The following is a 15,119-nucleotide window of genomic DNA, read 5'->3' as shown; positions in this document are numbered from 1 at the left end:
TTTATTAATGTAATACTTATTTTTAAAATTATTTATTTATTTATTTATGTAATGCTTATTTTTTTTTATTTTCTTTTTTATTTTTTAAGATAATCAAGCACATAAAAAATAATTATTTTGAATTTTAGTTTTTATATTTTTCAAGTTGCACATAAGGGTGTCAATGATTTTGGGTTTTTGAGATTCCTCGAACTTAAATAAATTTTACAAATTTATAAAATATTTAAATTATAAAATTATCATAAATAAATTAGTCATTTTATGTTGATTTATTTCGACCTTAAATTCATGAATAATTCGATATATTGTCTGACAAGCATTTAGTTTTTATTTACAATTTTGGGTAGTTTTGAGTCGGTCAATTTTGATGGATAAAATTTTTCTTTGAAGTCAATCAAGGTGAGACTCGGTCTTATTTTCCCAATTCAGATCCCACACATTTGATATGGCTTGCACTTTGTCGGCGTGATTCACATGTAAGATTAAAGTAGTCAGCATTGATGGTGAGTGAAGAGCCACTAATTCATCATGCTCTTATACTGACGAAACTATTTTTATTGGTTAGTGTCATACTAAGAAATTCCAGGTCACTTCATTAAGATCAAATTTCTTCAGTTTCATGGATTGCCAGGTCTTTCTTGATTCAATTTAATGAAGCGGTGGTAATGTACATAAAACAATAAGATGCAAAGTATGAAAGTCACAATTACACTTTGAGCAGGCATCAACTCTTGCAACAAAACAAATGTGCAGCAGGCTCTTCAAATAGCCCCCAGCCCAGCCTCATCAACAAAACTTAAACCCCGACAAGGCTTCACCATTCCCTATACAGCAACCTCAACCAAAAAATATCTAAAAAAAAAAAAGAAGTCCGAAGTCTAATTAACATTTTGAACTTTTTTTTCCCCCTTGTAAGATGACCTAAAAAATATACAGTTCTTCCCTGCTACAACAAGTGTCTTTACCCTGTGGAGCTGCCATTTAAAGGATCATCAGAAGCCTCCCGGGCTTTAAACCCTTCATGTGTTCGAGCATTAGGCGAGCTTCACCCGAGTGCATAGGCAGTAGGTCAGGCCAAACATCCAACATGAAGTATCGATTTCTTTACGACAGCTTAGCTTGCTGACTGCACAAAGAGCTTAATGCTGCAATTGGTAGAACCGGAAGTTGGTGCCAGCCACTTCAGCTTAAAAATCATCACTCTCTTCTGCCTGGCCCTCCGTTGAACAACAGCTTCCATGGAAGTTCATGTATCAAATAAGTTTGTAAGTAGAATCAGATGAATCACTTGATGGAAGTTGAGAGTTTGTTCTGGGGAGGGTATGGGGAGGCATGAAGTTATATACAATTTGAGCGGCTGGGCAACAGGGAGCTGGGGCTAAGATCCAGCGATGGGTTCAACCTCACACGATCTCTTAAGAGCTGCTGAGAAACACGATCAACCAAGACTGATTGTCCATCACACAATTCCCCATTAGCAGACTTTCCAAACTGCCTTCCACTTTCTGAGGACACCATATCTCTCATGTTGTGAGATCCTGGCTGCATTGCTCGAAAAATGTCTTGATTTGGATCATGATAGGAGGAACCATTGATGTAGATACCATTTAGGGGCTTCGGCATATTTCCAAAACCATCTTGCAAATAAACTGACTGTTTCAAGTGAGGAAATGGGATCGCACCATTGCCCCCTGTAAGAGGCGTGGATGAGCCTGAAGTGGCAAGTGGGCTAGATATCGGAGGAGGAGACAATCTTCCATTTAGTTGTTGTGACCGTGCATGTAAAAGAGGACTCCCAATCGGAGATACTGGGCATGATATGTACCTCAGACCATAGGTATCACTGGATACAAAAAGAATAAATTTAGACCAGAAGGATTGTCGTGGTCAAAAACTTAACTCTCTCTCTCTCTCTCTCTCTATATATATATATATATATATATATAGTTAACTACTTGTATGGGTGGGAAAGAAGAGCAAGAAACCTGGAAATTGCACCAGTTTTTGAAACTCTAGATGAGTGGATTGCCAGTCTTTCTAAATCCAAGGAGGAAAAATCTCTTGCATGTCCAATGCCCTGAAAGATAGCCCATAAACAAAAGAAACGATTATAATCAATAAAATTATTCAGAAAGAGAAGTTTTCAAGAAAACAGCCATAACAAGCTGCTCTGTTCACTCATCCAAAGACATTCCATAAATATAAATAACCTAGATCGAAGTTGTTAGGCTTTTCTATGCAAATCCTGTTGGCATAGTACTCAAAAGTGTGCCTAGGCACAAGGTGCAGTGGGGCGATGAGGCTAGCACCTCATCAGGGTTGAGGCGAGGCAATCTTCAAGAGGCGCAGTGAGGCACACTGAGGCGCCAGGCACAGTGAGTCGCGCCCGAGATAACTGACCTTTTAACTTCATTTTTTTTTTTTAAAGAAAGAAAACGTAGCCAGACTCGGACCAGCCCTAGCCCTAGCCAGAGGCTTCAACTCAAACCAGCAGGTCCAGGCTTCGTCTTCGAGCCTTTGAACCAACACGAAACCAGCAGTCCAGGCTTCTTCGTCACATCTTCGAGAGGCCTCGAGCCATTGAGTTGTCATCGCCAGTCTTCGTGATTTGTCAGGCTGCTTCAAACTAGTAAGTCTTCTTCTTCAGGGCTCAGTGTTTTGCTGCTGCTTCTTCTTCTTCTTCTTCTTCTTCTTCTTCAGGGCTCAGTATTTTGCTGCTACTGCTTGCTGGTGGCTGGCAGGCTGCCCTGTTCTTGGCAAGTTATAGATTAACTTGCATTAAGCCACTATGTTGATGCTTTTGGGCCTTCAGTCAGGAAATTTCATTTCCTTTCTAATTTGATGCTTGAACTCTTGCATGCATAATTATTTGTATTGAACTATGTTTGTTTCACTTGGAGCTTGATACTTGGTTGTCATAATTTCTGTGTTTATGTTTTGGTATTGAATATTTGGCATTTTAAATTATAATATTACTATTGATGTGTTTTCATATATCAATTAATCATCAAAGAGGCATTGTACATAATTTTAATAATTGTGCGCCTTCGCCTCGCGCCTCACACCTCACACCTCAGCTCCAAGTACCCTTTGCGCCTCAGTGCGCCTTGCGCATTTTACTATGCCTGTTAGGAAATGTAAATGATTTAATTTCTAAATACACAAAAGTATTACTCTCAAACAGGCCCAATGTACAGAGATCCCATAAAAATAAATAGCCTAGACAGAAGTAGTTAGTTTTTTTTTGCAATTCTTGTTGCACAATGTAAAAAAAGATTCGATGTTTTTCTTTGCAATTCTTGTTGCACAATGTAAAAAAAGATTCGATCTCTGAATACAACAATACTATACTCACTATTCTCAAACACACAAATTATAAAGCCAATGACCAGAGAGCGCAAATGTTTTTGCTCTCTTCTCCTTTGATCAACCTGATCCAAGTAATCTGGATCAGCAGCACAGATACTTTTCATTCAATTTTTTACTGTCTCTGGGTGAAAACATGCAAAATACTTGTGCACAAAATACATATGCAAAGAAAAACACAAGAAAATAATGTTATGACCAATAAATTAATAACAATGAAAAACTTTCCAATATATATTTAGCAGGCATCAACACCATGCCCATTCTTTTAGTTAAGAATTATTAGCAGTTATTGATCTCAAGCATCATTTTAAGACCCATCATTTTAATTTTATATAGAACACAATTTCCCACACCCACAAAGTTTGCCCTACACTTCTAAAACAGCCATTACCAAGGATTTAACAACATTAAAATTAAAATAATTTTACAAGTTATAAGTTTATTACATTTACATTTATAACAGTGTTCCAAATTTTGATTGCAAAAGGTGTAATTGTCACTTTGACTTATTTGTCCACCCCTACCATCTCACTACTATCTTGCTTATCTTCCCTAAATCTCTGTTACACCATCAGCACTCAAAATGAGTAACCTGTTAAGCTCATTTAAGCCTCAACAATGACTAAGAGCTACCCTTGCCATCTAAATGGAAGACATGAACTAACAGAAGCACACATCATTAAATCATGCCCCGGAATTAAGGTGAGAGCTCCTACAAATACTGCAACATTTTGAGACATCATGTTCCTTTCTTATACACACTAATGGAAACTTGAGCAAATGTTCAAGCTATGTCATTTTTGCGATGAAAAAGAGTCTTCTCAAATGACTACGTAAGGCTATAATTTAAGTCGCCAACAGATAATCTGCCTACATCCTTGTCTGCAGTTCCACTTCATGGATGTGCTAATCCAAAGATCAAATCTATCCAATTACTGTACTACTTTCTTGCCACAACCAAGTTTACAGCAAGTCACAATTTCAAACCCATATCCCGTGTGTCTAGGAACTTAGAAATCTCGATGCATGCGGATGCTATTGAAAATTATCGTTGAATTCCTAGAACACATATATTATCATTTGGGAATGGGAGCATTATCATCATTGTCCTTAGCTTTGCACAGAAGATTCTTCTAGATTTCACAGACCACAGGCATCTTCCAAATGACTTATTATTCTCTCCTTCAAACTGAACCAAATTCTGAACTAAAAACAGAAAATAAAATTATATAAAGAGAAAAAAATGTCACCTTCCACCTATGATCTAAGGGTTGAGCAACTGGCATTCCTAGAAGAGTCATAAAAGCATAATGAATCAGTTATTGATTCACACATGCAAAGAAAGCACCCAAAATGCTAACTATGTTAATAAATCCATATCATCAGTTCAAAGCAAAAAATAACAATATGCAATTCCCACATCATATCTTACTACACAGCATATGCAACTGATTGGTGATCACCACTACTCCACTCAATGATGCATATGAAATTAGGCCTTCAATTTCAGCATTATATGACTAACCTCCCTTGAGACTCATTAAGATGCATATAAATTTGAAAGCTAAACCAAAATCAAAATTACTAAAATAAATTACTGATCACGATAAACAGTCTACAAAATTACTAAAATAAATTACTGATCACCATAAACAGTCTATGTACATGCATTCAAATTGGTATAAAGGCATGCTACAAGTTTGATTTCGATATGCATAAAGAGAGAGAAAAATACCATAGATTTCACTCCATTTGTAACTGCAGGAAATGCATCTGAAGGACCCAGGCCAGGAATAGGTCTTTCCAAAGGTGCAGCATTTTTTACAAAAGGGTGCTCCAAAAGCTTAGCAGCCGTAGGACGATGTATCGGATTGCGCTGCAAACACTGCCTAACAAAATCCTTTCCATCATCTGAGATGTGATCAGGAATAGCTGGAAGTTCCTTACTATTACCAATCTTAAACATAGCAGCAACCTGTACATTGGGACATGCAAATAAGTAATGGGGAAGAAAATACCGATTTTTATCAAATCCATAAAATTCAACCAGGAATCATGCACCAAACCATATGCAGGAGTCCAACTCTGGTGAAATTTGATCAAATATAAAACTCCAAAGAAAAAACTCAAAATCTTCCAAATACTTGCATCCAAAATACTGACCCCCTCAAACTGGCTCCAAGGTGGTTTTGTTGTCGCCATTTCCAAAACTGTGCATCCCAGGCTCCATATATCCACAGCAAGGTTGCAACCATTTGAGTTTTTTATAACCTGGACAAGAAAAAGTCATATCAACAATGGACAAGCTTGTTGGTACAAGAAGTAAGGACACAAGGCAATGAGATAAAATATTCTGACCTCAGGCGCCATCCAGTAAGGGCTTCCTTTGAATGATAATGGGCATGACTGCCCAGTAATCTGCCAATGTAAAGCACGTTATGATATTGTTGTGAAAGCTAGATTTGGACATGCAACGTTATGGTTGAGGTGAAGTTTCTGTCCATAGTTGGTATAAAAATGCTACCAAACAGAAATTAACATGTGTGACAGGAATTGACAAATGCAAGATCGTTTAAGGTCACTATATTTATACTTATGTACACAGCCTAACAATCTTCTAAAGAGCCTATTTTACATGGTAGATTCAGCTGATTAAGAATATAATGTGCATGATGAGATATGGCTTTACTACATCCCTTGCTGGTGACAAATACTAGTAGATCCAAGTTCAGTGCCCCCACTGGAATTTTGAAAAACAAAATAATTTATACTATATTATAAAACTGTCCAAATTAAAAATATCTTTTAGCCTCCAACAGAATTGCACAAAATTTAGGAGTAACTCTAAATTATAAAATTGTCCCAGTATAACTTTACCCCCACATTGGTCCAAGAGGACTACTTTCTAAATTCATTACTATTAAAAGATCATTTAAAATAAAAAACTTCACTAAACAGAAAAATTCATCTTTTCTAATAAAAAAAAAAATTTTTTTTTTAGAAAACCATATAGTATATATTTTGATTTTTTTCCCATTCACTTCGTATTTGATCAGAGGGAGAAAATTTCTGAGTCTGCTACTGGCAGTGGAGATAGCTGTCATAAATGCAATGTGCACATTTGGTAATCATTCCATTCTACTAATGTCACATGCATGGTTGATACACTTCAATTTCTCATGATATGCACACATGTATGTGCCACACTCACATGCTTTGCCATTCCGAAATCAGCCAATTTGACACGGCCATTCGGGTCCACAAGTATATTAGCTCCTTTAATATCCCTGTGCAGGAAATATAATTTCAATGCAAAGAAAATGGTGAAAAAGGTCTAAAACCTAGAATATATTCCGGCATAACAGACTATTAACTCAATTCACCTATGAACAGTATTTTTAGCATGCAAATATGCAAGCCCCGATAGTATTTGTTGAGTATAACTACGAATCACTGGTTCACCAAATTGTCCATAATCTTGAAGAAGTTTATAGATTGAGCCGCCAGATACATACTCCAAGTATATATAAAGTTTGTCACCGACCTGTTCAAAAAAGAAGGAAAATTTCAGAGAATTTGTTCAAAAAAGAGGAAAATTTCAGAGGATTTTCTCCATCATAACTTGAAAATTAATACATCATGACAAACTATTGCAAACCAATCTATACTTCTAATCATTTAAGCAAGTTAAGTAATTAAGATACCAATATTTTTTTTTTTTAGAATAATGATTCGAAGACTGCATTCTAAGAAGGCAATTTAAAGAATTAGCATCAGTAAACAACTGGACAGCTTTAAAATATTGAATCCAGAAACACAAGAAAAGAAGAAAAAAAGAGTTATGACGCTAGTAAAAAGATCAATACTTAGGCATAACACTAAAAGATGGTCACAAGAAAAAAAGATAACCTCACATATTTGGCAGATTGAATACCTACCGTTTCAGATCCATAATACTGCACAATGTTGGGGTGCCGTAAGCGGCTCAGTAGAGTAATTTCCTGGAAAAACACTATTTGTAAGAACTTTTTCTTGAATCAAAGTGAAAAAATAAACCGCAGGGATTTTGATCACAAGGTGGAAATAAACTTCATCACATGCTAGTAACATATATAAATCTACACCAAAACTTACTTGCCCAAGCTGCTTCGCACTTTCCTTTGACTTTGCATCATCAGAACATAATGCAACCTCCTTCATTGCACACATCTCACCACTTCCACTGAGCCAGAGCAAAATATAAAAATCATACATGCACCCACTCAATTAATGGCCATCATTGAAGAAATAATGGATACAAAAAAATGGCATACACATGTTATCAATCACATTGGATATCATAAGACAGTGCATACTCATGAAAAGTTGAAAAGAAATTGAACCTTTATTATTTTGTGTACCTATTAAAACCAACATAAACATGTCCAAATGTGCCTCTACCCAGCAATTTCCCCTTTTTCCAGCATGAACCAGGGCTTGCTGGATTCTCTGCTCTTCCTGGACTTCGGGGTACCGAGGGTGAATTTGCAGCTGAGTTTGAATGAGAGAAAGGAGAAGAGTTTGAAATTGTTACAGGAGGAAGGGGTAACCGATGACTCTGCTGTTTCCCATCATCAGGCCAACTTGTTTGTGAATCTGTGGCTGCACCTCCAGCTCTGGGATGAAGAGGAGTAACAGCACCACTCTGGATTCTGGAGCTGGGACCTGGGCTAGTCATTCTAGGACTAGGTATAGGAGAATACTCTGGGCTACCCCTGCTGTGTTGCCATAATAATGGTCCTGACATGTCACCTCCCATCGAATTGTGCCCAGAATTGTATCCTGAACCTGGACTGGAGCAATGGCCAGATCCAAGTAAATTAACATCTGGGTAAGGCTTTCCTGCCCAAAAAGTTGAGTTCATTATTTGCTCATTGCCAAATGCTCTCATTGGACTTCTAGAGGGACTCGACATTGAGCTGTCTGGAGCACTGCAGAAAGCACCAAGGGGTGGAACCTGCAGATTTGGCACATGTCCACGCAAAGGTCTTCGTTTGGGAGATGCATGGGAGCTATGATTACTGGATAACAAATTAGGCGGCTTTTGCACTTCTCCTGGGTTAAATTGTGTGATAGTAGAAGATTGGTCCTTGAGCATTGCACTTTGGGGGGTGAGAAAGAAACAAAGAAACAGAGAAAATTTGTCAGGGACAAGTATTTTGTGCTTCTAAAAGGAATAATGCAAGGTAATATGCAGCCATTTGCATTCAAGACAACCTATATACTTAAAATACCACAAACTTGAATGAGTTCACACGCATGTTCACCTGGAAGGACTGCTTGCTGCAGTTTTACTCCCATTGTCATAGTCAGCTTCTTTGGGACTTCGTTGATGTGAGTCAACAGGATCATCGCTTTCAATGGAGCTTCCACTAGAAACAGAAGCAGTTGCCAAATCACCATCTAAATCACTAGGATGTCGCCTGCCACGGATGCATACAGGCCTAGGCAGAGGCAGAAACAATGACGACTTTGAGCCCTTCTCTAATCGTGGTTTTGTTGACAAACTGATTCCAGAATCAGTGCGGCCTACACTTGCAGGGCTTAGACCAGGAAGTGGTAGAGGTTGAGCACGGGGTCTTTCAGCAAAACTTTGGCACCTTGATACTTGTTTTGAAGGCGATGGTGATCTTGACTCTGCTTGGGATTGGATCCCCTTCTCTGAGATTGTGTCACTGCAATGTCTTCGAGATGTGGCTGATCTACTGTTCAGCCTACCATCAGATGGAATCTTGAATCTTCGATGTAATGTGTCAAAGAAACTTTCCTTGCTAGTTTTCTTCTTTGCTTCCTTGGATGATGACTTCCCCCACCATGAAGGCATATTTTAGTTTTGCAAGTCTACAGATTCAATGAGCAATGATTTCTAAATTCAATCCATTCTTCAGGATTAAAGATTATAGGATAACACTGCAAACGAATGTGATAACAAACAACAACTGTAGCATTTACAACCCTTTCAAGCTTCAATTGTTCCACCCAAATCCCAAGAGTATCATTCTTCTATGAAGAAGAATATGAACTGCCACTGCTATCAATTTTTTGAACAACGGACACAATTAAAACCCTGTTAAAGAATGCTTCATCAGCAGTTATTCATGAAAATCCCAAAGTTCAACATTCATCAACACAATGTTGACTCTTACAAACATGTGCAAGGATTTAGACTTCCTGAATAGAATTTAAACAAAATAAATAAAATCAGCTCTACACAGAAAGAAACATAAGTTTAGCAACACAGCATATAATGCACAATTGAGTAAATAAATACAGAACTCAGTTTTACATACATAACACAACCTGTGCATGTGCATAAATACGTGCTCATGTTACTATGAAGAATTAGTTGATCTGGAGCCTTATACTCAAGGACTCACAAATTATTCCAATGCTACAATATGGCCTGTGACTCACATTAGTAGTGAACACCATACTAGCAATATACTCGCCTCTGATGAACTGTATCATCATGGACCTAAAACTTAAGAGAAACTTTGTACTTCCAATGGAAGTGAAACTTATTACATGTGCATACGAAATTTATTCTAGAACAGAGTTGGATAAATTTGTGCCAAATCATTTAACATCATATGAAAGCTTAACTAGAAAAAAATTTAAAAGAAAAAATGCATTACTCTTGCAAGAAATATCTGAAAAAAAAATACCAGCAGCAAGAAAGGGCAGCTTTAAGTAGGACATAATCAAAATATAAACTCCCCTGTCCCACTCCCTCCACACCCCCCACCCCAACTCTATACCAACAACCCAAAAAAAAATACTCAGTATTGAATCTTAAACTCCATATAAAGTAATTTATAAAAAAAAAAAAAAAGTAGCATGGATTCTAGCAATGCAACATAGTTAGACTCTCAAGCAGATTCGAATGAATTATCCTTTCTATGGAGGTCAATCTTTGCCTGATACGCAAGAGGACAGCAAGTTAAAAATTCTGTCTTAGTAAGACATGTAGTCATGTACTTCAATTACAATGAAATTCTTATCATAGCCCCAAAAGCTGCAATGGCAAATAATAACAATACCAAAACCACACAGAACATGCAGGAAAAATATTAAATTACAAAAATTAGAAATTACATAACACCTAGTTGCCTAGAAGCTCACCAAACACAAAAGGGACTTGCTTGAGATGTTCCCTAATTTCAGTTGCAAATCCCTAAGCTACTTAGTGGAAGTCCAAAGGCAAATCAGTCAATATTGATTTTTTCTATTATTATTATAGGAGGCCTACCAGGCTTTAGGCTAGAAAATGGGGTAACTCATCCCAAACCCCTTTCCATCCCATCAGGGTTTGCAACGAGGATGTCTCAAGATCAAACCAGGAAGAAGATGACAATACTAATGCAATGAAAGTGCTGATTCCTGAAATGCTTGGGGAGTGCAGCAGCATAGTTCAACACTAACTCAAGGCAGACAAAGGCAGTGCAAGCAGCAAAAAACACAAGACCACTAGAGGTGCTGATAGAATCAACTTAAAAGGGTTTGAAGGCTATGATAACAAGTCATAATATTGGTGTTTTTTTTTAGTTTTTAAAACCTAATAGATCCAGTAATTTTTTCTGATTGGTGCATGTCATCAAATGGACAAAAAAATTATCAGAAAGAATAGACTAGAAAGCTATAAAATACGAAAATTGTGCTTCACCTTGACTTTAACCGTAATTCAATCCCAAACTCTAAACCTCTAAATTCTATCAAGATTAGAATCTCGACTAAAGATCCTACATTGAGTAAAGCAATCAATTCTGAATTAATTTTCATATCAGAGGCCAGTCAGCAATATCAAAGGATCAACCATATCATTTTCCTCGTATCATTATGGACAAAATTTCAAAGGTCATAAACAATTCTACACATGAACAATAAATTCAAAGGAAAAATTGACATAAGGCATGTCCTTGTAAGACAACATTATTGCCTCCTTCGAGAACCACACTCTAGTTAAATGGGACCCTGAAAAATCTTGTGGATTGGAACTCCCTTATACACAATGCAGAATCCAAAAAGTTGGGGGACAGCCTCCAGGACTGTGGTTCCATAGACCAAGGTTTATTGGGGGAACTACATGAGCAGCATATAGGCATCTCGGCACCCCCAAATCTCAAACCAGGGTATTCAACAGAAAAGGTAATGCTGCAATTCCTAAATAGACTACTAGAGCATTTCATATTGCAAGCTTTTACCAATTATAATTTTTCCATGGAATTTTGTATTATAGGAACAAATTTTCAAACTGAAACTCAATTTTTCCATTTAAAAAAAAGAAAAAAAAATCTTATATTGATGCAAAACTTAATATAAATGTCATGTATATACTGCAGAAGTTTTTCAACAGATTATATACATGAAAATAGCCCCCAAATCGAATGTATAGACTTCTAGTGAACACGCAAAAACAGAATCCACTAGGTCTTTAGTTGATCAAAGATTTATACTCTCTGAATCCAACCCACATCCTTCAAGAACCTGACAAGGTCAATATACTTCACATGAGCAATCCCCACAGTCAAGGTCTCAGACTCTATTATAATTCTGTGTGTTCTTCATTGATTGCCAATCTAAGTGACTTAAATATTCTATACAAATAGAGTTTCAATTCCCCTTCCACACCTCCCACCAAAATTTAAAAATAAATAAATGGAATAATTTCAATGACCATGGATCCTCAACATGTTCCATTTTATTATACCATGCTCCCATCTAACACATTCTGTCCTACATGAACATTTCAGTCAATTTGAAATACTAATGTAATCAATACCTGACTGAGAAAACGCCACAAAAACAACCAAGAGAAGTCTATATTAAGCCATGTCTGTGTTCGCATCTTTCTCTTATTGGACATGCATGCTAGATACATATCCAGCAGGAGAGTACGCAAGGCGCAAGGCAGTATCTTAAAAAATGGGCGATTCATCCATTACTGATATTTTATCACCAACGCATAAAGCAGCCCAAGCAGTTCGATTTCCCCCCCAAAGACATTAGGGATCCATTTAATTGCCCGGAGAATGCCCACTAAAACAGAGAAACTAAAAATCTGAATCTCAAATCATCTATCATTTGCAATGCAGCGAAACAAAATCGCTCACTCTGCCGATACTAACTCACAATTAGGCTCATTTAAGTCGATTTTATAATCTTAGCAATTGTAAACAACATCATTATAAACTTTATTCCTTCCTTTTCCCAAGATTCCTCGGTATCCAACCAAAAGTTTACGATCCCAAGTGCTACAAACACAACCTTTCAACACGGATCTACATACAAACGAAAAACTAAACAATAAATCAAACCAAATACCACCAAAATTCACCACAATTAATTAACCCACACAAAACTTACTCCAAATCCTCGCTTCAAAATCACTCCAAACAGCGCTCTCCTCAAATTAGTACCAGCAGTGATCAATATGCGAAGTACCACATTCTAGAGAAGAAAGATTGAAGAATCCCGCTTGAATCTACGAACTTCCACTGAACCGACTATAGTACTCACAAATCCAGCGCTTAGCGTTTATCCTCTCGAATCGCAGTGTCCCGCTTGCGCAAATGGAGAGAACAACTCGAAACCCTACAAATCGGGGAAATCAGAGGGCGCGCTAGAAAAGTAGTCCAAAAAATTTCCACATAGTTTGAAGTGAGAGCTTACGAAGAGATCGCGTGCAGAGAGAGAGAGAGAGAGTCGAAGAAAAGAAGAGAGAGAAAGAGAAGCGAAGACTCTGAAGTCTGAGCTAAGACATGGAGTTGTCTGTACGTTGATTTAATATATATTTATAAACAAATAATTATGATTTATAAATTATTATTTAAAATTAAAAAGCCAATAAAGTTATATTTTCAGGTTGTTTTTTCTTTTCTTTTCTTTTCTTTTTTTCCTTTCGGCTTTTTGTCTACCTCTGGTTAATACTTTATTCAAATTCTCTGCAATTTCTTTTTTTTTTTTTGGTGAAAATGACGTCGTTTTGTAATTAAATTGCTTACTTGATGGATACTCAAGCTCATCTTGTCGATGGCATTTCAAAAACTTTTCATCTAAGGGAAAAAAAATATATAGCAAAGCATTCCATGTTTTTTATATTCTTTTTTTTTTATATGTTAGAATTGCATGTAAAACCTCTTTATTTTTTAGATTAATTAATTTTAAAATTTTCATATTTATTTATTTGATATATTGATTAATTATTTTTATGACTCCTGGTATTTTTTGAAAAAAAAATTAATAAAATGATGCTTTTCACTGATGAATGATGGAGTAGTTAATATTTTTTTATTCTATTTTTTGTTATTTAACTCATGCCCATTATACATACATACATATATATATATATATATATATATATACACGTAAAGGAGTTCGGGAATTTTCCCGGTTTATTATCTATTTTTATTTTGTTAAATATGCTAATACATGCATTCATTAAAAAGTTAAGGTGGCGCAATACAAAAATATACGATGAATAATCCGTAATTAATTAAAACTAACGGATAACTGTGTTCTGACTAACTAATAACTAACTTATAATTATAATTATTTCTTTGATCACTTTTTTAAGTATTCTAAAGTCTTCTTATAAATTAATTTTTTGTTCCAGAATATGAATTTTAGATTTACATATATATATATATGTATATATATATATATATAATGCAGTTCGGGAATTCTCTTGATTTATTGTCTATTTTGATTTTTTTAAATATGCTAATACATGCATTCATTAAAAAGTTAAGATGAAGTAATACAAAAATATACGATTAATAACCCGTAATTAATTAAACTAACGGATAACTGTGTTTTGATTGACAAATAACTAACTTATAATTATAATTATTTCTTTGAACACTTTTTTAGTATATTAAAGTATTCTTATAAATTAGATATTTCAATCCGAAAATATATGGGAAGAATTTTTTGTTTGATACTTTATAATAATTCGTATTGTAATATTGAGCACATGTTAATAATATTAACGAAGTTAAAAAAATTCATCCTTTGTATCATTTATCTCAATTTTCACCTCCCCCCCCCCCCCCCCACCTCCCTTTATTTTAAGCTGTTAATGTTTACATCTCTCCTTATTTTTCAATATTTCCCCATAGTGAATCTTAAGCGCCCGTTTGAAAATAAAAGGAAAGGAAAATAAGAAGAAAAAATTTATTTTACTTTGTAGATTTCTTCTATATAAAATATTATAAAAGTAAAATTTTGTTTTAATGTGTCTACAAATTAGGAACAACTAAATATCAATAATGTGTAAAATCAAATTTTTGTTCATAAATTTGGTATATTTTTCATTTTCTTTTTTACTTTTCTCGACAACCAAACATAAAAATGTAAATTCCTTAATATTTTCTTTTCCTTTCCCTAATATTTTTTCTGAGTTCCAAATGGGGCCTAAATCTAAGGAAAATAATGGTTGGAAACTATCATACATCTGTAATTTTCATCTTTGTATTCTATTTTTTGTTATTTAACTAATATCCATTATATATATATATATATGTGTGTGTGTGTGTGTGTGTGTGTGTGTGTGAAGCGATTCGGGAATTCTCCCGGTTTATTGTCTATTTTTATTTTTTTAAATATGCTAATATATGCATTCATTAAAAAGTTAGGATGACGTAATACAAAAATATACGATTAATAACCCATAATTAATTAAACTAACGGATAACTGTGTTCTGACTTACTAA

The 15,119-nt window shown here is 35.5% G+C and overlaps 1 protein-coding gene across 4 annotated transcripts; it reads right to left on the bottom strand.

Moving 5' to 3' along the window:
- Nucleotides 1–606: 606 nt before the first annotated feature.
- On the bottom strand, nt 607–13,173 carry LOC131146542 (mitogen-activated protein kinase kinase kinase YODA-like). Of its 4 annotated transcripts, none has more exons than XM_058096191.1 (13): nt 13,078–13,173; nt 12,772–12,999; nt 8,676–9,579; nt 7,770–8,510; nt 7,504–7,591; nt 7,308–7,370; nt 6,753–6,913; nt 6,581–6,656; nt 5,728–5,787; nt 5,533–5,640; nt 5,105–5,344; nt 1,986–2,077; nt 607–1,843 (listed from the first exon to the last, which is right to left on the bottom strand). In XM_058096191.1, exons 3-13 carry the CDS (start codon nt 9,230–9,232, stop codon nt 1,339–1,341), a joined length of 2,691 nt encoding a protein of 896 aa, XP_057952174.1. In that variant the 5' UTR covers nt 9,233–9,579; nt 12,772–12,999; nt 13,078–13,173; the 3' UTR covers nt 607–1,338. The 4 variants fall into 4 exon arrangements, with proteins under 4 accessions (XP_057952174.1, XP_057952173.1, XP_057952175.1 ...); XM_058096190.1 differs by having other exon boundaries at nt 8,676–9,475; XM_058096192.1 differs by having other exon boundaries at nt 8,676–9,249.
- Nucleotides 13,174–15,119: the final 1,946 nt, after the last annotated feature.

Source organism: Malania oleifera, chromosome 13, assembly GCF_029873635.1.
Source record: "Malania oleifera isolate guangnan ecotype guangnan chromosome 13, ASM2987363v1, whole genome shotgun sequence".
Lineage (NCBI taxonomy): Eukaryota > Viridiplantae > Streptophyta > Magnoliopsida > Santalales > Ximeniaceae > Malania > Malania oleifera.
This window is presented reverse-complemented; position numbering and strand designations above follow the sequence as displayed.

Bases quoted from the DNA above. Each gene is read 5' to 3' on its own strand.
- LOC131146542 (XM_058096189.1), bottom strand. From the start codon at position 9,232: ATGCCTTCATGGTGGGGGAAGTCATCATCCAAGGAAGCAAAGAAGAAA. The intron at 6,914-7,307 runs GTAGGTATTCAA...TTTTTTGAACAG, and splicing joins AGTATTATGGATCTGAAACG to GTCGGTGACAAACTTTATAT. The intron at 6,657-6,752 runs GTGAATTGAGTT...TTTCCTGCACAG, and splicing joins GCTAAAAATACTGTTCATAG to GGATATTAAAGGAGCTAATA.